We start from the raw sequence: 24,934 nt of genomic DNA, 5'->3' as shown, positions 1-24,934 counted from the left end.
GACCTTCACAGTGTCACAATGTCAGTAACCCCTGACAAGCAGGAACCCAGAGTTGAAAAGGGCACACCTGTATCGTCTTTCACAGAAAGACAACAGAGGCAGAGGCGGACGGTGAGTCAACTCTCACGCCTTCCATAATAGCATCATACCTTCTTGAGTTTACCTTCCAAGTAGATCATCTCCAAAAAGGAAATCCTATCAACTGAAACAGGCCTTTCAAAAGAACACATGCATAAGTGATTATATATAGAACATAACATCAGAAAGACAAAATTGCCCAAGACTCTGCTTTTTCCGATGTGTTTCCATTACTTTGGGGGTCAAGAAAGATAACTGAAGATCAGCAACATGTATTAATAGCTGACGTATGCATGGGATGTGTTATCCCACTTATTCCTCAGAACAATTCACTGAATTAGGAATTATATTAACAAATTTCAGATGAAAAAGGACTATGAGTAACCTGCCCAGAGTTACAAGGCCAGAAGGATAATGAAACAGTGATTCAAATCAAAATTAAACTGATTCGAAAATCACTACTCTAAACTTATATATGGGGGCCAAAATATTGAGTATTTTTTAGTAGGATCCCTTCACAATTGCACTTCTGGGTCCCTTAAATGTTGTTTACTAAAATATTTTTTATTAATGATTTTGGGTTACTAGCATGGCTCCAGTTTCTACATCTAGAGCAATGTCAGCCTAGGCAAGCATGAATACTATCCTGAAGTCTTCCACTGTATCTACATGACCAGCATCTATGAGGGAGGGACTCATGGTGGGTGAGAGAGGCACCACAATGGAATAGATGTCTTCACAGGGAGTTGACTACAGCTCCCCTTGCCTCAATTCCCATGCCCTTCTGAGAAGTTACATCAGTCACTGGTTCTGCATTCACTGAGCCCGGGCAAGGAGAAGAAGCCGGAAGAAGTTTAAACATAGGCTTGAATGGGAATTCTGCATTTGATCCTCTTCAATGGACCAAATGACCAGGTCACACCCTGAAGTGACCCCATTTGTTAAAGCAGATAATTGCTTAGTAATATATACTTAAGTAAATTGCTAGCTGGAAAACCAGTCTTTGAACTCAATAATTTAGTATTTATGTGTACACTTTTATGTATCTATATTCATGTGAAGACTAAAATGTATTAGTTCTAGGTTAAATACAGCTTAAACATTCCAGTAAGGAAGAAGAGTGCATTGATTTTACTCCTGGGTCTGGCTTCTTAGCCAAATTGGAGCCAAATAATGCAATGTTTCCTGTTTATATCAAGTGACACACATGTCTACTTATAGTGCCCCTCAATGGATTTCATGTGAGAAAAAAACTGTCACAGGTTTCATCTCTTCCCTGTGATGACTCTAGAGGCCAAACGATTCCCTTTAAGCTCAATTATCTCACCACTGACGGCTCTGATAACCTGTGGAAACCAGCAGACACAGTGTGAGTAGTGAGCCCGAAAAAGAGGAAGGCCCAGAGCAGCCATCAGCCGTCTTCATTTCCCTGCAGTCAGCCCCTTGGTATCCCTGATAACAATGACAGGAAAATCTCTCCGCCAGCACTGCCAGGTCTGTATCAGATGCTCTGCCTTTCACAGTAAATTCTCCATCCTCGGAGGCCTCTATGTGGTAACTTGCAGGGTTCAGGTGAAGGTAATCAGGCATTTTCCATACCTTCCTTATGCATCTCCCGTTATTCCTGCAGACATGAAGGCTGCACACCTCAGCGGCTCTGGTCACATTGACTATGTAGCTCCCTAAATCAGAACTCACAAACTGCTTCACCTTTGTACAGTTGCCCTAGAAATGTAGAAACAAATGGGATTTAGTGTTTTTTCTAGTACTGGTAGGGTTGGTGCATCTACACCCACAAGGCAGCTCTTTGAACTGGATTGAAACTTAATGGCTTGGTTCCTGCCTGTGAAGTCTTAGGCTCAGGTGCTGTAACACAGGGGACCCAGACCTGAAAAAGTGAGAGATGGTCACGACAGGAGATGGAGATTAGGTTACGGTAGGCTAACTGAGCTTGGAAATGGGCCCCAGCGTCAGCGCACGTGACCATGCCTTCTTACAATTTACATCCTTGTTTCTTCTTCCTCCTAGATCCCAGGTTAATCAGTGTGAAAAAAAGAGGAACAAGCCGAAATTTAGAAATCATGCCAGAGTTCTGTCTTCTAGCCACCTTTCAGGTGTGTGTACCTTTCAGCCTTGTGTTAGAACCTGAATCTTCCTGTTCTACCAAATTATTGTTGTCTGTCAACCTGAGCCTTCCGGATTTTCCTGTTAGTTATGCTCTAATATCTAACGCCCTGGGATCAAGCCACCTCTGCACAATTCAAAGACAGGGATGCCTAGAAGGCTGACGGGGTCATTTGTGCATTCTTCCTATTGTGTGTTCCAAATGGAGGCCACCTGGTTGTGTACCCAGCTTCCTGATGACCATTTTTTCAGGAACCACATGGACTGGAGGGGAAATATCACAGCTGGAGAGTCAGGTACTGATCCTCTCAGTGTCTACCTAATTCTCATAGGTGGACAGAGGAGACTTAAACTTTATATTGTCACAAATAGTTTCATGAGCAGCTTCTTAGGAGCAACAACTTGAGCATGTGAAATTAAAAAAAAATCAAATCACCATGAACTTGCAAAAATTCAATTTAACAAAATCATTGAGGAAACAAGTAGTATAATTCAAAGCAAAATGTATTACACTATAGAGATATGAACAGACAGCATTTGGAAATACAGAAGAGATTGCAATTACTGTGGATTGGAGAAAACTAGAGAGACATAGTAGATAGTATCTGAGCTGGAAGAAATTTGAAAAAAACATAAACCTTACTTTAAATACTATTAATTTTCAGCTAATTTCTCCAAAGAATAAAAATAGGTTCAGTGTAGATGTTAAAAATTACTATCTGATTCCATTTTTCAAAATATGCTATCACACATTTTATATAATGGCTAAACGTAAGGGCTCCAGAGTTGTACCGTTTGTGGTTAGTGGCAGCTTCACCATTAGCAAGCCTAAGTAGCTCTTATAGATTTCCTTCCATTTCCTCATCTATAAATGAGGATGCTAGTCCCTACCTCATTAGGGTTTTATGATCAGTGAGCAAATCCAAAACAAAAAAGCACTTAGTACAATCCTCAGTTCAGTTCAGTTCAGTTGCTCAGTCATGTCCAACTCTTTGCGACCCCATGAATTGCATCATGCCAGGCCTCCCTGTCCATCACCAACTCCTGGAGTTCACCCAAACTCATGTGCATCGAGTCGGTGATGCCATCCAGCCATCTCATCCTCTGTTGTCCCCTTCTCCTCCTGCCCCCAATCTCTCCCAGCCTCAGGGTCTTTTCCAATGAGTCAACTCTTTGCATGAGGTGGCCAAAGTATTGGAGTTTAAGCCTCAGCATCAGTCCTTCCAATGAACACCCAGGATGGGTCTCCTTTAAAATGGACTGGTTGGATCTTCTTGCAGTCCAAGGGACTCTCAAGAGTCTTCTCCAACAGCACAGTTCAAAATCATCAATTCTTTAGCACTCAGCTTTCTTCACAGTCCAACTCTCACATCCATACATGACTACTGGAAAAACCATAGCCTTGACTAGATGGACCTTTGTTGGCAAAGTAATATCTCTGCTTTTGAATATGCAATCGAGGTTGGTCATAACTTTCCATATAGTAAATATTCAACAATGGTCAGTATTATGATTAATATCTTAGCAAAATTTCCCCTTTATTGCACCTTCTATATACCAGGTGCTAAATTGGACTTTAATCATAAAACAGGTTTACTATGGGAGACCTGAGAGATCTGATTAAAGTTTTATTGGAGGACAGAGCAAGAATTTAAATAATAGTAACTACACCCCTAAGGTACAATCTTACCTTAGATGAAGTCAAATTCATGTCTCCCCAAATAACAATGCCCGCAGCTCCCAAGGCAGCACTTTCTCCAATAGTACTGATTAGATCTTGCTAGATTGAAGACAGTAGAGTTCATTATTCATTTAAATATAAAACAACATGCCAGGAATTAGGATTGGAAGCTAAATTCAATAAAATAGGATGACCCTATTCTCCAACTTCTTAGAGTAATGCAAATGTTATAAATAAATGAACCAGGGCTCAGAAATTATACTCTATAATCATACAGAAAACATATTAAATATATGTTTTTAAAACATATTTTGCCAAACAGGATATTATTTTTAGTACAGCCTGTAAATAGCCATTAAAAGTTGTTTAATCAAGTTATATGAACAGATTAGAGCTACAGCACATGGGGTCTCAAAGACTTGAATACAACTGAGCAACTAGTACATTCCATCAAAGTTGACCAGGACCATACACACACAAATCAACAATAAGTATATGACCGGAAACAGAATCCAAAGTTTTCCTTCTCTAAATGTGAGGAATGTCCTGCAGTCATCTCAGCCAAGTTCCCTTTTCAGTTTGCAACTCTCCTGAAAACTTTGCTTCTGCAGTGGCCTGGGGTGGAGGGTAGGGAGAGTTGGTTTTTGTTTTTTTTTTTTTTTTTCATTTTTATTTTCTGTTGGAGGGGTTTTGTGTCATTTGGATTCCCTGTCTAGGCAAAGGAACACAGTGTTATAGATCCGCAGGATCTGATTTGATCTGGCACTTATATTTGGTCCCTGAAATTATTTGTATTTAATTATTTGTACCTGATTAATGGATTTATTTATGATTCATCCAGTCAGGGTAAGGCCACTGGGATTTTTCTCAATATGGTTAAGATAGATGAAAACAAAATTTCAGCAGAGAGAGTTTTGGTTTTGTAATCCTAAAGGATTACTGTTTTAGTGTTTAAAGATTAATATGAATCTAGGTAATTTCAGAGGGAAATTAAAACGAGTGTGTACAGTTGGCTTCCTAAATTAAGTTTCTGCAGTTGATTTTCTAAATAAGTTTGCTATGTTATAATATATTCTCTCATTCTTTTGAATGCTAAGCATTAACCTTTTACTTCAAGGATTAATTTCCATCAGTTATGTGCTGGAAATATAACTGGGCAATCTGTAGAAATTAAAAGCAGAACTTTTAAATGGTGTTTTATCTTAGGCATTTTATATTAATATCAATAGCTGAGAGAGATGTCTCCTTACCTGCATTTTTATAGTCCACTAAATGAAAGATTTTACAATCTCAGTTTTCAAAAAAAAATTTTTTTCTGGGCAATTTTCTGGTAATTTTGGTTTAATTTGTTTTCAGGTTCACATCTCTTTCCATTTCCCAGGACCACAATGTCTGCTGAACAGATCAGAGATGACATGACAGGAACGGGAGGAGTTTTTGTGAGGTTCAAATGAGATAGTGTAAGTGAAATGGTTTTGAGAATTATCTATGATTTGAGAAATATTGGAAAGAGGAGGAGTAAGTGATGCAGAGCCCAGAATGAGGACTCTGCTGGGTCCAGGTCCATTGCTTCTTTTAACAAAGACCTAAAGGAGCAGAGCTTCTCCCTCCACTCACATTGAAACTTTCCTGAATATAGAGATGTCATAGTCACACATCATGATCAGAGGGGCAAAATCCCCTAACAGTCTCCCATGATTTCCTGTAATGTGTATGTTACACCTTAGCTCTCTCACAGTTCTTAGATATTCTGTTCTGTTGTGTTTTTTTATTTTTCTGTCTTTGCTCTCTCTGCTTTTTCAGTTTTGGAGGCTTCTACTGAGATATCTCCAAGGCCAGAGATTCTTTCTTCAGCTGTGTCTAGTCTAATAATAAAGCTGTCAAAGATATCCTTCCTTTCTGTTAGAGTGTTTTTGATTGCTAGCATTTCTTTTTGCTTCTTTCTTGGAACTTCCATCTCTCTTATGTAGCTTATGTTGTCTGTTTTTGCATTCGTTCTGCTTTATCCATTAGAGCCCTTAGCATATTAATCATAATTATTTTAAATTCCTGGTCTAATAATTCCAACATCCCCACTGTATCTGAGTCAAGCTCTGGTGTTTGCTCTGTCTCTGTAAGTTGTGTTTTTGCCCTTTACTATGTCTTGTAATTGTTTCCTTGATAGCTAGATATGATTTGATTTTTCTCCATAAGTAGATAGCTCATACTAGGTAAAAGTGAAAGTTTTAATCATTCAGTTTTGTCTGATTCTTTGGGACACCATGGACTGTAGCCCGCAAGGCTCCTCTGTCCATGTGGGTTCTCCAGGTAAGAATACTCAAGTGGGTTGACATTTCCTTCTCCAGGGGATCTTCTCAATCCAGGGATCAAATCCAGGTCTCCTGACTGCAGGTGGATTCTTTACCCTCTGAATCAAGAGTAGCTGCTATAAGTAGACCTTTAGTAATATGCCAGTAAGGTGTGGGCATAATGAAAGACTTTACAGTCCTATGATTAGATCTCAGTCTTAGTGAGGTTTTGCCTCTGGACTTCACAACTGCTTCTCAGTTTTTGCCCCCACTCCCTGTTAGGTGGGACAGGCTGGCTAGATGGGGCTAGAGATGGGTATGTTCCTTCTTCCAAGTGGAAATCTAAAATCAGATGGAGCTGAGTATTTCCTTTTCTGCAGATCAGTTAGGTTCTGGTAAAACCTCAGCAATTTGGCTGTGGTTAAACAGTTTCTCCTGGGGGTGGACCTTGTGCAGAAGAACAGAATGCTCTGGAATACTCAAAATGGTTCCTTTTCTCCTTCACCTATTAGATGCATGAGGGGAGGGTTTCTCCACTATTCACTGGAAGGACCTAGTGAGCGCCTGCAGGTGAAAGTGTGCTCCCCCAGTCCCCGTGGCTGGGTGCCCCTGGAGTGTTTAATCTCTCAGTCTTGTTGTTGCTGAGCCACCAGCAGTTTCCTAATTACAGTTCAGCTTTCCATACTCTGTCAGTGGTTCCCACAGAGGTTTCTGCTTAAGGGTTTCTGATCTGGTAAGCTGGGTTTCTCTGTATTCACCTGTCTGTCTCTCCAAATTTGAAGGCAGCAATTTTCCCTGTGTGTCCATACTTCTCTTATTATTCTAAGAAGAGCTGATTTTTTTTTTCAGTTTGTTTAGCCTTTTATTTATTAGGGCCAAGTGGCAATTTTCAAGCTTCTTGCATGCTGAACTGGAAACAAGAAATTGTCCACGAATTCCTTTAGTTTAAGGCTTTGTCATCAGAGGGAGGGGGGAGACATAGAATTTACAATTCTTCTTTATATGTTGTTGACCCATATGCAGTAACTAGGGAACTACAGATGTTCGTGGTAAAAGCTACCCATTTTGAGGCTGATATTAGGAGGAAATGTTGGTTTCTTTCCAATGTGTCATTGAGTCATTATCAAAGAGAGTTTATTGGGAAGGATTCAAAATGGAAAGTCTTCTAGCATGTTAACTGGAGGTAAGGAGTCATTAGTAGATATTTAGGCCAAATCCTCTTAGTGACCAAATTAGCTCACTGTCACCTAGTGGAGAGCAGGGTGCTGAATAATCACATAACAGCTATGTTTTGGGGACCAGAAAACCAAGGACAACTCAGTGGCTGAAGTCACAAGTAAGATGCCTCTAGGAGTAAATTGGGACCACTGAGAGCTGGGCCACATGATGTCACACGAAAGGAGAAGCAAATGAACAGCATCATAATAGCAACACATCTTTCAGGTCCCATCATGTTGTAGGGCTGCCATGCCCCACCCACGATTCTCTGCTCAAATCAAGGTTTTGGAAATAGAAAGCAGAGGTACACAGAGGATTTATTCTTTACACTTGGGTTTTAGTCCCTCAAGTTTTACCACAGTGCATGTAAGTAAGGAGCCCATGGGGAGCTGGAGCATCACTAATGAGCTTCCTTTGTGTGTTACCAGAGGGAATTAATTACCGGGAAAAACACCTTTAAATCAATAACCAAGAAAATCCCTTTTGTTATTTTTTTTTTTAAAGCACAGCTCAACTGATATCAACATTGCATTTATATATGTGGTTTAGGCAATCTGTTGTGTGAAATGGGGTTTACAACCCCCATATAATGGCTACTGACTGAAATTTCATTTTTACATATTCCTCTTTCAAGTTCAAGGCTCTGATACTTATTAGAAAGTGAGCGGCTACACCATATATATTTTTCTAACGCTTTAAATTTTCATTTTTATTTTCTCACTTTTCATTATGTTTCTCCTAGGTAGGTAAGGCAGGTAATATCATGCCATTTTGTAGATTAAGCAGTGAGGTGCTGAGGTCAGGAGAGATAAGAGATTTGCCACTTATTGATAAATTGTTTTTCTAATCCTAATTATATTTGTGTACACATGCACACACACATTCTAAAATGCAGATATCTTCAGAAAGTCAGAAATAGAAGTCATTACTAGTATTTACAATTTGGTATAAGTGAATATCAGATTTTTAAAAATTTATGGGCAGATTTTTATGGAAGACGAAATAAAGTGGTGGTTTGATGGTTTCAAACATGAGGAAATGTCTTGCCATCCAGAAAGTTTACAGAGTGATACCATGGGACTCAAAAAGAAAATTGTTTCGGGGTGAGACTCTAACTGTTGTTCCTTATTCCCTTAGAACAGTATGTCTCTGAGGCTGTACTTATTCAAGAAGGAGCTTACCATCAGCTTGCAGAATGCACAGAATGTAGCAGTTGTTTTATCTAATCTTTTAAAATGAACACTTTGTCCTTTAAAGTTTATTATTTCTTCCAAAAATTAATGTGTTATCACTAAAGAAAGGAACTTACTTGAGGCAAACATTGAAAAGCAAAAGAAGTTTCATAGATAAGAAGGTGTTGTTCAACTTTCAATTCTAGAACTTTTCCTATCATTCTCAATCACTTGTTGCTGATTATTCTAGGTAGTATGACGATCAGTTTACAAGAGAGAATTTTTTTCCTTACTCATCTCATCAACAGTGTCAGAGGCATAGTGTTTACCAAATCCTGATGATTCGTGTCATTTTGCTTTCTGAGAAGCAAGCTCTACTCTGTCTCTGCTCCATAGATACCTACTGGTCATGACAGAGCCCTCACTAGGGTGTTTTCTAAATCTCTTCCTTTGGATGCTTAATACCAGAACATCTTTACAGTTTAATACATGCTGGTGAATTGAAACTCGTAATGGTGGAGAAAAAAGAAAAATGATCCACGCCTAGTTTACAGCAATATCTAAAGACACCTCTATTCTGCAAATGTGAAGGTGAACTAGGCTCAAACCGCCTCATCATAAAAAGTTTATGCCTGGAGAAGCTTATTCTTTTGCCTGGAGAATCCCATGGACAGAGAAGCCTGACAGGCTACAGTTCATAGGGTTGAAAAGAGTCGGACAGGACTGAAGCAACTCAAGTTTAGCTAGCTTCATCTATCTTAAAAGTGACACAGTTTGTGTGAGGTCTTTGGCTACATATATGACTTGAGTAGCGTAAATAGAATAAAACTTCTATTTGTAAGTTTTAACCTAGAGTTACAAAACCATCTACTAGTAATGAATTTATTATTGAATTCAGAAATTCATACCACTCTTACCAACTTTCCATGAGTTGTGGTCATAGACTCAAGAATAAACCAGATGGTTAAATCTATACAGCTACCTACTTTTAGCAGATTCATAATTCCCTTATACCCTAAAAAATTATTTTTAATTTTATTTATGAAGAAAAACATAAATTTACTATCTTAGCTATTTCTAAGTGTATTCATATTGTTGTGGCTCCCTTATGCCTTTTATCAAACCTGCTATTGTACATTAAAAAGAAAATACTTTTATTCTCTTAAGATTTTTAATGGTGATGCCAGCAGCAGAAATGCCTACAATTCTGCTTCCACACATATGAGCAAACTATTCCATTTGACAGTATCCTCTCTGATTTTCCAACCTGTTCATCCCCAACCATTTCAATAACCTTTGCAAGAGAGCAATCAAAGTCTGGGAGCAGAAGTAGTTACTGACATTGTACTTTAACCCCCTTCCCTACATACTTTGTCCCTTGAAAGACTAATAATAAATAAGATAATCCAAATTCAGTATGTATAAATGGAGGATCTGAGTGGATGACTACTCAAAGGAGGAATTATGCTCCTAATGGACTACTAGAATCCTTAAAAGAACATAATTAACAAAGCACTGTCTCTTTCAGAAATAAGAAGATATCTTACCTTTGGCAAGAGGCATCTTACCTTAGAAAGAAAAAGTAAAGGCTGGTCTCTGTAGCCCAGCCTTGTGTAGACAAACACAGGCAGGGCATGATCACGGGATGTCATGATAGAGATCCTCATAGATTCATGCACCCGAAATTGCGAGAAACGCAGGACGTTTTTGCTGTCTCCGAGAGATCTCCTGACACCAATAGAAGGATATAAAGCAGCACTGCTGTTCCAGAGCCAAGAGAGCTCATTGTTCCTCAAAACTTCTTCTTCCGGGCAGGACCCAGTATAGTTTGGGCCATAAACATTATAATTGTGACAATCGGGATATAAATAGTACCCCCAAAGGCCTTTGGGTCTGCTCTTAATCCCCAGTTCAATGGTTTCCTTCATGAAAGCTTTTGCACTTTCTTCAAAGGTTGCTTTGGCTAAATATTCAATATCAGCAGCTGATGCATTCTCTTGCATCTCAGAAATAAGCTTTCTTGACTTCTGTCTGTAGATGTCTTTTGTGTTCCAGTTCCTGGCCCACTGGGGTCGCCAGTATTCCCAGTCTATAACAGCCAGTCCACTGAAATCTTCAGAAGGGATGTAATACCTGATATCCTGGTCGGCTTTTTCCAGATGTACCTGCAAACTTATGTTCTGGGGGAGACCTCCGTTAATGGGAACTCCCTGGGGTGTATACCATGGATAGTATCCCAACCTGTTGACATAAAATATAGTAACGTTTTGCCCCCTGGCCCTGGCCAGTGGACTTCCAATCACCTGAAACATTTTCAAATTCAGCCTTATATTATATTTTATCAAACACTGATCTGTTGGAGCATTCCAGGCAGCTATAAAGGGCTTTCTTTGATAAACTGGAAGTCGGGCAGGTTTCAGGGAAGAGATAGACTTCAGAATGAAAAGTATGAATAGCCATGATATGAGATGTATTGCTTGAACAACATAAAACCTCAGCTGTCCTTCAGATAATGGTTTCATGATGAGATAAAAATCTTATCTTCCACTTTAATATCACTCTGGAAGACCTGTGGAGAGATTTAATTTTCTGTTAGTGATAATTTTGAGGAAAAAGACTTAAACACATTAGCTGGTTATTATAGTTTTTATATTTATATCCAAGTACATTTTATTTAAAGGTCTTAAAGATCCCTATAAATAAATTGAGACACAAAAGTGATTGCAGCGACCCAGTTTCTATTCAAGGGCAAGCAATGCAATTCAACAAACATTCATGGGGCATCAGATGCTGTGTCCAGAATACAAAATGACTAAGATGTGGTCCTTGCCTTAAAAAAAATCTTTAAAAAATCTTATGATTAAATAAAGATGTAAAATAGTATTCACTACCATTTTGGAAAATCCATCAAATCTCAGGTTCTGTTCTTAGGTCTTGAATAAATATTTATTTAATCTTATAATACCTCTCATTATTTCATTCAATAAGCCAAATGTCTGGTTGCTTTGCTGGCCTTCCTTGCAGCTAGGGTGCTGATATGTGACTGTGGCCAGGTCACTTATATTTATTCCCACTTTAGACTTCGAATTGAGATCTTGGGATTATCAAAGGGGCGAAAAGATGGTGCCAGTGATAAGAGAAATTCCTGTGTCCAGGAGTGGACACTTGGAACATTCAGAATCTGATATCCACGGCGTGAATATTAGGTGGTAGCACTGTGCTCATGGAACAGTGCCTTTCTGCTCAGGTCAGAGAGACTTTGTTTTGATTACTTCCAAGCAGGAACTCAGACAGAAATGCTTTCCAAGGAAACTGGGGCTTGTATTTCTCACAGCAAAGCTGATCACCATGGGCTGCATGTTGTATGTAATTATCATTTTTAACCACCAGGTGTCACCAGCCAAACCTTATATGATTTCTCAGACCTAGGACACTGAGGTAAAAAAAAATTGTAAGACTTTATTCAAAGATATTTAAGAAGTCTTAATGAATGAGCTTCCCTGGTGGTTCAGACAGTAAAGAATCCGCCTGCAATACAAGAGACCTGGGTTTGATCCCTGAGTTGGGAAGATCCCCTGGAGGAGGGCATGGCAACCCACCCCAGCATTCTTGCCTGGAGAATCCCCATGGACAGAGGAGACTGGCGGGATACAGTCCATGGGGTCACAAGAATCAGACACGACTGAGCAGCTAAGCACAGCACAGCACAAGTTAATGAACATGCACAAAATATCAGTTTTTAAGAGCTGTGGAGGTAGGTATTTTCCTCACCCATTCATTGAATAAATATCTGTATTCCTCTTCACTGCACAAATGAGTGAGATTACTTAGTAACATGAAATATACTGAAGGCATAAATTATGGTTGGAAGAGAACAATATTTCCAAGGGAGTGTAATTTTATGAGTACAATAAGAATTGTAGTCTTCAAAACTGCCCCTTATCTTTGAATTTTTTTTATTATATTTTGCCTCAGGATAACAAAAAATGAATGCACATAAGGTAGTACATTAATAAAAAAAAACTTTTTCTCTCAGTTTATGTTAGAGAAGTTTACATATGTATACAGAAAAAAAAATCTGTTTTCCCAGAATGCTTCTGGCTTTTGCATTTATTCAAAACATCACTTTCCACTGATTATTGTTCCCCTTTGCTCAGCTGCCTCATCACTGTCACACTACAGTCTTCATTCATTTACTACAAAGTTACCAAGTGGTTCTTGTCTCCTATCCTTTGTTCATTGTTCATGAACGTTGTTCATCTTTTTATTCCAGTTAATGGGAGGTGCACATTCCATGGCAGTCAGCTGGCAGACCTCCTGATAAAATGTGCAGGTGGAAGCGAATACAGGCAGAAAAAATAAGGAAAATTCACTGCCTGTGTCTTCTGTTTGCTGTTTGTCTTCCCACACAGGCAGGTCATGGCACTGGTGTCCTTCAGTCTCTCTCCTAATAACCATGGCTTGCTGAGAGCGGACTCCCTCACTGGGCACCTCCAGACACTTTTTCCTATTCCCTCCCTGCACTGTGTAATCATTATCTGTGTGCTTCTCCCACCCTCCTTCCTTCACAGGGGAAGCTCTCCAGGCCCGCCCTTTGCTTCAGAATCTCCCTAGACTGCTTCCCCTCACCCCACTCAGGCCGTCAGAATCCTAACTGCCCAGTTCTACCTGTATCTTGACTAGTCGTCAGAGCATAGCAACCTGCGAATTATCCACACTAAACCATGAGTCACCAGGAACACCTCCCTTGTTTTTTTTCCCTTCCTCCCTCTCACAATCTGTCCAGGAAGTTTTACTCCTTTAAAGAAATCTCTAAGTGGTGACATTTTAGGAAGAACTGGCAGGATATTAGGAGTAGGAATGCAAGAGTAGTTCAACCTGGATTCTTCCCCTAAATTTTATCAACCAGTTTTCTCTTTTTAGGTTTGTTCTGGAGCATGTATTAAGGACAAACTCCTTTCCTCCAACTGGGAAACTTCAATGAAGGCACTGTGAAGGGCCCTGGATAAATGATTCCAAAGTGACATGTACAGGAAAGCCACAGGGTAAAGAGAAGTAGTTTTCTCCTCAGAACCTCCTCTGGTAGAAGGAAGTCACAGTCATGAAGGCTCAGCTGCCACTGCTTTGACCTTCGCTTCACAGTTCTGACCTTCTTCATCCACTGAGAGGAGAGTGTGACACCAGCAACAAGAAGGTGGGGAATGTTTACTATCAAGCAGGCTTCAGACTTCATCTCAGTAAGCCTACCCTGTCCTGACTGTGAAGGATGGTGAGGAGGGAGAGGGGGCCCCCCTGGGGGAGAAGGCCCGTTATCAGTTCAGTTCAGTTCAGTCACTTAGTCGTGTCCAACTCTTTGCAAACCCATGGACCGCAGCACACCAGGCCTCCCTGTCCATCACCAACTCCTGGGGCTTGCTCAAACTCATGTCCATTGAGTCGGTGATGCCATCCAACCATCTCATCCTCTGTCGTCCCCTTTTCCTTCTGCCTTCCATCTTTCCCAGCATCAGGGGCTTTTCCAAGGCCTGTCATGTACAGATGCAAGAGTCTGAAGAGAAGTCTCTCTGCTCTGCTTATCCCTACGTCCCTTCTCACACCTTCCTCCCCCAAAGTTTACTTGCTTGTGATACGTTTTAAAAAAAGCATTCCCCTAACCACCGCTGATTTCAGAAGTTGTCAACATTCACAACTAGGCCTTGTTATTCTCCTGCTAGTCATAAACAATCTCACAGAATGCAAACTTCAAACATGTTTACTCTCTGCTACTGCTAAGTCACTTCAGTCGTGTCTGACTCTATGCGACCCCATAGATGGCAGCCCACCAGGCTCCCCCATCCCTGGGATTCTCCAGGCAAGAACACTGGAGTGGGTTGCCATTTCCTTCTCCAATGCATGAAAGTGAAAAGTGAAAGTGAAGTCGCTCAGTCCTGTCTGACCCTCAGCGACCCCATGGACTGCAGCCTATCAGGCTTCTCCATCCATAGGATTTTCCAGGCAAGAGTACTGGAGTGGGGTGCCATTTCCTTCTCACCCCATAATAAAATGAGACTAAGCAAGGCCACTTTTTCATCGTGTCTAAGCAGAGATAAAACCAGGAACCTGGGGCTACCCTCAGAACATCAAACATCCCTCTCTTGCTAAATGAATAACTTCTGTTCTTTATTCAACATAGAAGTGCCCCTGTGTCCTGACCACATCCAATCCAGAGCAAATCCCTGTTTTCTCAGACCCTCTATCAAATCACCCAACTCAACCTAAACTCAGTCTGACCCCCTCTCACTGAGACACTCCAGCTCCCACGGGTGCATCTTCCTTTGCTACACGTGTCATCACCCAACTCACGGAACGACAGGTGTGTTCCTGGTGGTCTCTGGGGCCCCGGCACCTGCGTGAAAGCAGAGTATTTAGTGTTCAGGAAATTTGTATCAAGCACCTTCGGTATACCTGGTTCCCATTCTAAGTACTAGGAATACAGTAGTGAGCAAAACAGACAAAAGCCCTCTGCCTTCACAGAGCTTAAATCCTTGCAAGGGAGACAGACAATAAACAAAGTGAGCAAATAAATATACAGTTCATTGGAAAGCGTTAATAGTAAAGAAAAGAATTAAGGAAGGATTCTTCTTAGATGGGAATGCCTTGGCAATCTGAAAAGAAGTTATATGAAAAGAAGATAGAGTATAAGCTTGGAGGATGTCTGGGGAAGTATGGGAGCAAAGCAGATACAAAGGCCCTGAGGCAGGCACATGCCTGCTGTGTTTCAGGGACTTCAAAGATCCCAGTGACTAAAGACAAGGGACAGAGAGATAAGAGAAGGGTCTTGCAGGACCTTGTTGAGGCTCTGGCCATCAGTCTAAATGAGATAGGAAGGAATTACAGAGTTTGGAGAGAAGAATGATTTGGGTTTAACTGGATTCCTCAGGCAGCTGTGCTGAGGCCAGCCTGAAAGGAAAAGGGCACAGGAAAGAGGCAGTAAGCCTGGGAGGAAGCTCTTGTCAATCCAGGACAGAGATGAGAGTGGCATGATCCAGTTATTTGGAAGAACCTCACAGTATTTTTATCAATCACCAACACAGAAAATAATAATATTATACATCCATAAATTAATCCTGCTAGTTCTAATTTTGATTGCCACTCTAAATTTCTGTTATACACTCAGGGTGGTTTTTTCTTCCATAGAACATGGTAATTCATCCTAATCCATAAGATTAGAGGAAATACTCTGGGAAGTATTCCCTTAAAACATAGACATACATCTCAATATTAATGTATTAGTGAAAGGAATTACTTTCCCTAATCTACAACTCTTCTGTTTCTTTTTTTTTTTCATGCTACTGATATTTGTTTTCAAAACTTTAAGACTCCAAATTCCTGCCCCTAAATCCACAGGGTTTAAACAGATATCCTGAAGGTCATGGTTCCCATTTTTATTGGAAATTTTAAAATGCAGTGTTTTACTTCCAAACCTTTAAGGAAAGTATTTTCTGAGTGGAATTTTTTTGCCAATAATAAATATATATGTGCTAAATGTTTGTCAGAATGGAAAACAGAGCAGAGCTGCTGACTTCAAATCAACTCTGTAGAAGTCATTGTTAACCTGCTAATTAGAGTAAAAGCCAATAATAGGCTTCCATTTTTTTCCTCTGAAGGATATTATTGCCTTAGTCTGTTAATCACTGTCTTATTCTGATGGTTCTTAAGTTATTCTCTCATGAAATATCAGTATTGTAAAAGCTAGACCTAATTGTTCCAGCAGAAGAAAATATATATTGTAATGGATAGAGATTTTTCCCATACATTTTTCTTAACAACTTGATGCATGTAAGTTTATAATATAATCTACTATATGATAAGATTGCTATAAGTTTCACAATTCATCACTAGGTACTGACTTTTATTATAACTTTATATCATGATTGAAGAACACAAGTGTTCTTCCATCTGCACAAATTTTAGAACTACTGGACTTTCCTGATTGTACAAAACTGCTTCCCTTCCTAAAAATGAACTTAAGTTTTGTAAGTATATGAAAAATGCCTGTTTCTGTGTTATTTGTGCTAACAGGAAATTCACTCTTCAGTGTGAAAGGCCATGGATTTTATGAAGCAGGAACATTTTACAACCTAAAAGAGTAATTGTCTTTACATAAGCATATACACTTAGTCATTGTCAAAAAGTGTTACTTCTCCTTCAGAACTTGAAATTTCTTACAGTCAAGATCAACAGCTTTCTTGGAAAAGCACACAAAATCTTAGGACCACATTTTGAATAAAATGTTCCCTCTGTCAAGCCATTTTTAACTAAGCTCCTTAAAATAACATTAGGTTGATTTAAATCCTCAGTTTTCTACTCAAAGTTTTTGAACTATAAAGCAATTTAGTGGCCTATGAAATGTTACTAAGATTGTTTTCAATGTCCATGGTCAAGATTATAACTTAAAACACCCAATTACCCCAAAATATTTTGCAAGTCCTTGACCAGAAGAGCTGGGATATAGGCAGAATAAGCAACAGAAACAAGGAACAAGAGCCTAAGGCCAAACCTCAGGTCCAGGGACTGCGATGATATTTAAATAGGAGTTTGCTCTATGTTCTGAATGTCAGATACCAGATCTGAATGTCAGGCTACACACTGGAAAGGCAGGACAGGCATGTGGAAGGACAAAGGTTGTGGCCAGGTCATATTGTTTTGTTTTAGATAAGCATGACTTAATTTCGATTTCTGCCTTTGTCTTGGAATGGCTTGGAATCTAGGGTTGGCCTGGTTTTGCTTGCAGCACCCATTTCTCTGTACAAGCAAGCATATTTTAGCAAGGTAGGAAATTTGAGCAAGGTGAAATGTGCAGGCACTGGCTCCAAACTGTTTGTAATGAAGAAACAGGAGACTGAAAATTTCTATCTGAATTCCAAATGCACAAAAACTTTTCCCTAGAAATCACACTTCTTCGTTATTCACTGCAGCCTTGCCCATCATTTGCAATTTGGAGAAAAATGTCCATCATCAAGGGACTGGTTAAATAAACCATGGCTTTCCACACAATGAAATACTATGCAGCTGAAACAAAGAATGAGGTTTCTTCTCCTTATCAATAAGGATATTCACCAGGTTTCATAATTATTCTTTAAGGTATGTATTTGTTTTATGTATATGTCTTACAATATACTTAAAATTTTTTTAAAGCTAGATATGCATATAATGCTGCCATTATTTTTCTGAGAAAATGATATGTACATGTATATATAAGTATGTGTAGGCCATGGTGTCTGAAGGTAAAGAATCTGCCTGCAATTGATCCCCTGGAGAAGGGAATGGCTACCTACTTCAGTATCCTTGCCTAGAGAATTCCATGGACAGAGGAGTCTGATGGGCTACAATCCATGGGGTCACAAATTAATGAATGACTAACACTTAATATATGTAATGTGTATATGTAGATATGTGATATGTGTACTATGGAGTGTCTCTGGAAAACTACTCAATTATATTGGTTGCCTCCAGGAAAAAGACCTTGTGGCTGAAGGAAAGAAATGGGCAGAGGTGAGATGAGATTTTGATGGGAAGGAAACTTCTGTTTGGATTTTGTACTATGTTGATTTAGCAGCTATTCAAAACCATTACTCAAATTAAAAAAAAAAGTTCTTTGGAAAAGAAAGAAGTGGTACATTAATATTGACTATAAGGAATCAGGCATAACGATAAAAAAGGTAACATTTGAGTTGATTTTACTACAGAGATCATTTTTTATGAAGCTATTTGAAAAAATGGTAGGTTTTTCTGCAATATGGCAAGAAAAAGCCCTTTTCAGTAAATAAGAGGGGCTTTTTTTGTCATTGTAGTAAATAGTATCAGCCATGTAACTTAACTTACCACTCTATTCTGACACATGAATATTAAAAGCTAATTTTAGGTTAAATATTTGTGGCAAAGGAAAACTAACAGTAGACAGACCTGAAAAAATTTATTAGTGTTATTACTTTCTACAAAAGGCAATGCACAGTACCACTATACCATTTATTACAAGTGAGAAAACATGTTGCAGAGTAATAGGCCTTCCCTGACTGTAAACAATGCAAAGCTCTAGTCAGAATGATAGAAGTATTCAGAGAGAGACTGGATACGAAAATGATGCTTGGGGTGTTCTTTTTATTTCCTTGCCTATACTTTAATTTTGGTGATTTACCCAACCAATTTTAAATAACACAGGAAATTAGATTTTACCTATTCAACTTCAGATCATTTTTTTCTTGTGTTTTTTTTAAGCACTTGAATTCTGTTGTGTTTTGTCCAATTGTACCTTTTTGACAGAAATTTACTTCCTTTTTTCAAAAAACTCTTCAGTTTTTATGGCGTTATTTTTATTTTTTATTCTTCCGCATGCCTCTCTTCCATAAATCCTTTCCCAAACCATATTTCTTTCCTTGAGTTCTGTCTAACTACCCTGGTGTGTTTACAACACAAAATAAGGAAATCTCTGTGCAATACAGAAGTCAGGATGGAGCAGAGGTTAAAATCTTAGATTCCAGGACCAGTTACCATCAGTCCACTAGGAAAAGTTTCACGGTCTCACCTATTTGATTTTTATTTATATTGTTTTAATTTGTCTTCACAGCGTATCACAGTACTGTATTTCTAGGAGGGTAGGGACAAGGTTATGATGATAAACAATGATAGCACTTTATATATCTAAATATAGTACTGATATTATCCTCTGTTTCTCAACTTTTGAAATTTATTCTTGTGAACATAAACTCTAATTTTTAAATATATGAATATGGAATGGAATCTAGCCCATCACCCCTTCCTCCATGCCTCTCTGCAACTTTGTAGCCTTCTGGTTGACATTTACACAAGGGACAGATTTTCTAACCAAGATGGCAATGCCTCTGAATTGAATTGCTCTCTGGACATCTCACCACTATGGCCTGACTTCCTGATACTCAGTTGACACATACCTGAATTTGCAGTGCCCTTTGGCATTGCAGCTAACATCCTAGTCAACATTCAGTAAACTTGCCTATAAAACATCAAACCCATTACAGTTAAGCTTTCTGAAAGGACTGTGCACATAAAAAAGTAAACATTGGAGAAATTATGTTGGCATATATTCTTCACTTTTCAGGTTTGGATCATACATGCTTAGCCACCTAGATATCTCATATCTGCTTTTAAGGCTCCAGGCTTCCACTTCAGGTACACCTGCTGGATGAAAGATAAAGTTCTTAACGTTGCAACTGAATGTGCCAGTCAGCCTGAGCTCCATCAGATTTTAATAAGAAATAGTATCTATAATTGTGAAATTGCAGAAATTATGCTTTTTAAAAAAAATTATAATAAACTGTTGAAACACCAAATGTAGTAACTAATTAGTCATTAATTTGTATGAATTTGTAAAAGATCATTATAGAACTAATTCTCCACTGTGGTTGCCCATTCACATGATAGAAATGTGTTGCACTTTAATATTAGTAAATAAAGTTGAGTTTATACATTAATTATAGTAGTATATACTAACCATAAATGTGAAGTAAATGTTTTTTTATACAATGAATTTTTAGTTCCTTAAAAAGTTTATTTGTTCAAGACCATCAATTGTATGCAATTACATAAACCATAGAGGCTTCCCCAGTGGCTCAGAGGTAAAGAATCTGCCTGCAATGTAGGAGATGAGGGTTCGATCCCTGGGTGGGCTAGATCCCCTTGAGGCAGGCATTGGCAACCCATTCCAGTCTTCTTGCCTGCAGAATCCCATGGACAGAGGAGCCTGGTGGGCTACAGTCCACAGGGTCACAAAGAGTCGGACACGACTCGAGTGACAGCATGCATACACGTGCTTAACATAAACCGTATAACTTGAAAATATTTTGAAATACATTTTAGTTTCCAAATGTAACCTTGAGAGAATTTCCTAACACTATAAGGAAATTTGGAAATATTCCAGTCTTAAGATCTGGGTTGCACTAAGGCTGCAACAAGTTTATTCTGGAATGCCTATGACAAAGGCAGAGTAATATCAGCCTAGGATAACAGCCAATTCTTAAACCACCCAATATAATGCATCTAGGAAATGGTGGTCCTTGAAAATTGGAATGTGTTTTTTTTTTTAATATACTTGAAGAGAGGGAACTCGATCAAGAATTTATTGATTTGAATCTATTATGAACATTGGACCAATGCTTAGGTGAAACACTTCAGTCTGTGAGAAAGACTACTGAAAATTGTTCCTGTTAGAAATTCATAGCATCTGCAATTCTATTATAGGTAAGAAAAATTCAAGGAATGTGCTTCAGGAGACTAGGTTCAACAAACTAGTAATTATAGATGATTATGTAAGTATAATAACTATAAATCTAATTACTAAATTTGCTAACGGTTTTCACAAAAAAGAATCAGGTTCCCATGGAAGTTTATTGCTAAGAAAATATGGTATATATTATGATTCTCAAAAACATTATAAAGGACATTAACCCTGAATCTCTGAACATGAAGTTTTTTTATAGCTTGTTGTTTTTTAAATATTTTTTACATTCTCCACTTAACATCTTTCCAACTCTTTGCTCCTGATTCTATTTAAACATTAAAAATATATGGGTAAAACGCCTGCCTGAAATGCAGGAGATCCAGGTTCAATCCCTGGGTTGGGAAGATCCCCTGGAGAAGGAAATGGCAGTCCACTCCAGTACTCTTGCCTGGAGAATCCCACGAACGGAGGAGTCTGGCAGGCTACAGTCCATGGGGTCGTAAAGAGTCAGACACAGCTGAGCGACTTCACTTTCTTTTCACTTTCTTTTTTAACAAGGAACCTACTTTCTGTCATCAGACTGAATTCTAACTTATAGATGAGGCTGAAATAAATTGTATGATTAAACTCTCAAGTATTTTTACAATATAAGTATTTATTAGTAACATGAATATCTTACTAATGGTTCTAGACAGAAGTTCATTGTTCAGGAGCTGGCAATGAAGGAGTTAAAGAGGTCATATTTAACTCCATTTGTCTTTCTCATATTGTTTTGGAACTTGTTCTTTCCATCCTGGAAAATCTAAATCTATCTATCTTTATGTATGTGTACATTTACATCCTCTTCTCAATTACTGATTTTCTTATATGAAGTGCCTGTTGATTTTTATCTCTAAATATTCAGTCCCTTTATTAGTATTTGGAAAGAAAATTTAAAACCTATTTTTATTCTTCCAAAATAACCATCTTCTGAACCATTTTAAATGTCATATGTTTCCTAAAACTGCAATACATGTTCCAAATAACAGTTCTCTAATACTATCCAATATAGTAAGTATGATAACTATGTAACATACCTTTTAAAGTACACTTTTATTAACAATCATGCAAAAATGAAATCTTCATCAAATAAAGAAATACACTTATACTCTAAAGAAAAACATTTAGGTGTATCAAGTTAGCTTGAGGAATTCTTCACAGCTACTTGTTATAAAAAGTATTAACACTGTGGCTGTCTCATAAAGCCATATGTTCTATGTCTTATATAAGTTAGTTTACTAACCTGCTTCAGAGAATACATTCTGATGCTATTGTCAGTGAAGTACTGGGTTATGATAACCCAACACAGTGCAAAAAGATGCTTTTCAGAGAAATTGTGCATGTAGAAGAGAAATGAAACAATTTTGAATAGTTATTAATGTGAAAATAATCCTCAAATACAAATTTATAGTAAATAAAAAATGAACTGGAGTTTAAGTTCTATGTATCAGTGACAAATGTATTTTTTACAATGTTAGGTTCAGAATAGCAAGTTCACGTTCTGAAAGATACTGAATTTGGAAAGTAAACAAAAGTAAGTTAGGCTGTAAAAGAAATTGGGGTATGCCAAGAAATGAAACAAAAAAAAACAGTCTAAAAAATTTTCAAACTAAACAAAAACTATATTTTTACCTTTGCTTTTGTTTGCTGCCAGTCCTTTCGTCACCTGATGCAGAGCAGAGATTCAGTGGCCAAAGGATGCCCTGTGGCTATTCAGAGAAACATGTCATTACAGAGGTGACTCAGTCCTCCGAGGTAAACTGGAGGCTGGCATTACATCTCTTTATAACCAAAGTCAGATCTCTTAAAAGCACATAGGTATAAGTGACCACTGCTTTCTGAAAGTACCCAATTTAAATTCACTGACTGAAGAGGGTGAAAGAAAACTGATTGACACTTTAGTTGGAAAATGAAGAGGTAAAAATAGCTGTAAGCTGGAAAGATTTCCAAACATCCTTGATGATAATGGAATGACAACCCCTTAGTGGGGTCTTAGTTATCATCCTGAGTAAATACACTAATTTACCAGAACCAGTGGTTCAAGATGAACTGGGAACATGGGTTTACTGTGTTATCTGGAGTAGATGTCCTTAGAAAAAGTACAGTTAAAGCTGAAAATAAGAAGGGGTGACATAACTCAAAGATTGAAAACAGAAGGAATTGAATCAGAAAATTTTTAACAGTAGAAATTTACTTTAGAGGTGTGAATGCCACTTCCACTGGGGAGACACTCCTTAGGCGCAGAGACAACAGATCCACAAAACACAAGTGCGTGGAAGACCAATTGTCTGAGCAACCAACTAAAATACTGCTTCCAGGAGAGCAAAACCAGTCAGACCACTCAGCTCCCAGAGTATGTAAAAGGACAAGTAAAAGAGACATGTGACCCCAGGACATTTAAACATAGAGAAAGATCTTCCCAGGGAGGGTTCAGAGGGGCTGTGGGGCCAAATACAAGAGCAGTGCTAAACTGGATATAGCTGGATCTCCCCAGCAGGCATGGAGAGGAGCAAAAGGGAAGGGCTGCTCAGTCCTTGAGGGAATTATACTGCTCTTCCAAGATAATTTTCTCCTTACTTTGATAATTGTGAGGGTTCCTAGCAAGCTGCCTGTTTTCTGCTCACTTGCTCCAGATAGAATCTTACTTGTCAGCATACCCCAGCCCCTTTCACAGTCTACAGCCCATTCTCCCTTTCAACATGAGTCCTGTTGCGTAAATATATGTCCAAACAAATGCAGATTACCAGGGATTGGGGAGATCCTTAATGATAGAGAATCACTCTGCTTCTTCATAGCTATAAATGGATAGCCAAGGATCACATTACACACACACAAAAAGAATTCTTTGGGATTAAAAACATGAGTGTCAGAACATAGCAAAGACTAAAGTAGTATTCTAGAAGAAAAAGTGGGCAAATCTATGATACAAAGCGAAAAAAGACAAAGGCTTAGAATACATGAAAGAAAAGCAACACCAAGCATAGATCTAGAAGGACAAAGACCTATCTGATAGCAATTTCTTAAATGAACAGAGAGAATGAAAGAAAGGGAACCATTTGAAAAATTATGAAAGAAAATTATCCTGTGCTGAATACAAGAATCTAAATTAGAAGAGAAAACTAGAAGGCTTTGTGAAAAACAGCTCCCATATACAAATAAACACAATGACACGAATGTGCTAAAGACCAGGAAGTATAATTATGACATAGTGCTTCTGAGATGAAGACATATACTCCTTCTGATTAAAAATGCGTGGCGTAGAACAGCTACAACACTGGAAGGAAACAAATATCTAGTTTGTCTCCAATCAAGGGTGCTGTGATTTTAACAATTAATTGAAGATAAGAAACAACACTGAATTAGAGAACAGACAAAGTATCTTTAATTCAGGAAGGAGATGGGAACTCTCAGGGTTTCTAACAGATATTATCTATCATCTTAGAAGGTATGTTTCATTTACTAAAATGGTTTGTAGCATTTATAAGATATTTTGCTTACATTTGTAACCTTTATTAATGTCTCTTGGAGAATTATGCCATAGGAATGATATTTAAATTCTAATCTTTAAGGAAAATAGAAATGTTTGTTTTTGGATTAGATATAACTGATAATATAATTTAGATAAAACTTTTTGTGAGACAGTTGTCTGTAAACCCAAAGTTATGCAAGTCAAAATAAATAACAATAATACAGTGTTTTCCACAATCTATTTTTAACTTGAGCAGATTATTTTTAACAAACAAAAAATTTTGAAGTATTGATTGTTAGAAATATGCCATCCTTTGGTTCTAGTTTCTTTGGCTTGCTATTAAAGTGAAGTAAAACATTTTTAATTTAGAAAAACTTAAATGATGATTTGTGGGTAATAGAATTGAAGGTCATATTTTCTATGTATTTTCCATATGCTTTCCCTTTTTCTTTTATCTACCTTAATTCTTCTTCTTACGCCTTGACTATTTTGGAGGCACCGCTAAACAATGGAGAGCAGTCATGTGTATGACATCTTTTACATATTCACTGATTAGTGAGTAAAATTTGCTATACCTCTAATAATGCTATATCATATTTCTTATTTTCTTTATTTTAAAAATGGTGATAA

The 24,934-nt window shown here is 38.2% G+C and overlaps 1 protein-coding gene and 1 long non-coding RNA gene across 3 annotated transcripts; one reads left to right on the top strand and one right to left on the bottom strand.

Annotated features, from left to right (window-relative positions):
- Positions 1 to 1,377: 1,377 nt before the first annotated feature.
- Positions 1,378 to 11,083, bottom strand: HYAL4 (hyaluronidase 4). Its single transcript, XM_055589512.1, has 3 exons — positions 10,130 to 11,083; positions 3,893 to 3,982; positions 1,378 to 1,803 (listed from the first exon to the last, which is right to left on the bottom strand). The coding sequence occupies exons 1-3, from the start codon at positions 11,081 to 11,083 to the stop codon at positions 1,402 to 1,404; spliced, it is 1,446 nt and encodes a 481-aa protein (XP_055445487.1). The 3' UTR covers positions 1,378 to 1,401.
- LOC129658616 (uncharacterized) lies at positions 1,434 to 20,049 on the top strand. 2 transcript variants are annotated; one of them, XR_008717445.1, is made up of 6 exons: positions 1,434 to 1,572; positions 2,107 to 2,192; positions 5,265 to 5,343; positions 13,485 to 13,755; positions 17,519 to 17,684; positions 19,678 to 20,049. It is a non-coding gene; the product is annotated as an uncharacterized LOC129658616 (long non-coding RNA). The 2 variants fall into 2 exon arrangements; XR_008717444.1 differs by having other exon boundaries at positions 5,240 to 5,343.
- The last annotated feature ends 4,885 nt before the right edge of the window (positions 20,050 to 24,934 follow it).

Source organism: Bubalus kerabau, chromosome 8 (assembly GCF_029407905.1).
Source record: "Bubalus kerabau isolate K-KA32 ecotype Philippines breed swamp buffalo chromosome 8, PCC_UOA_SB_1v2, whole genome shotgun sequence".
Taxonomy (NCBI): Eukaryota; Metazoa; Chordata; class Mammalia; order Artiodactyla; family Bovidae; genus Bubalus; species Bubalus kerabau.
Note: the sequence above shows the minus strand (reverse complement) of the source record. Positions and strands in the feature narration are given on the sequence as shown.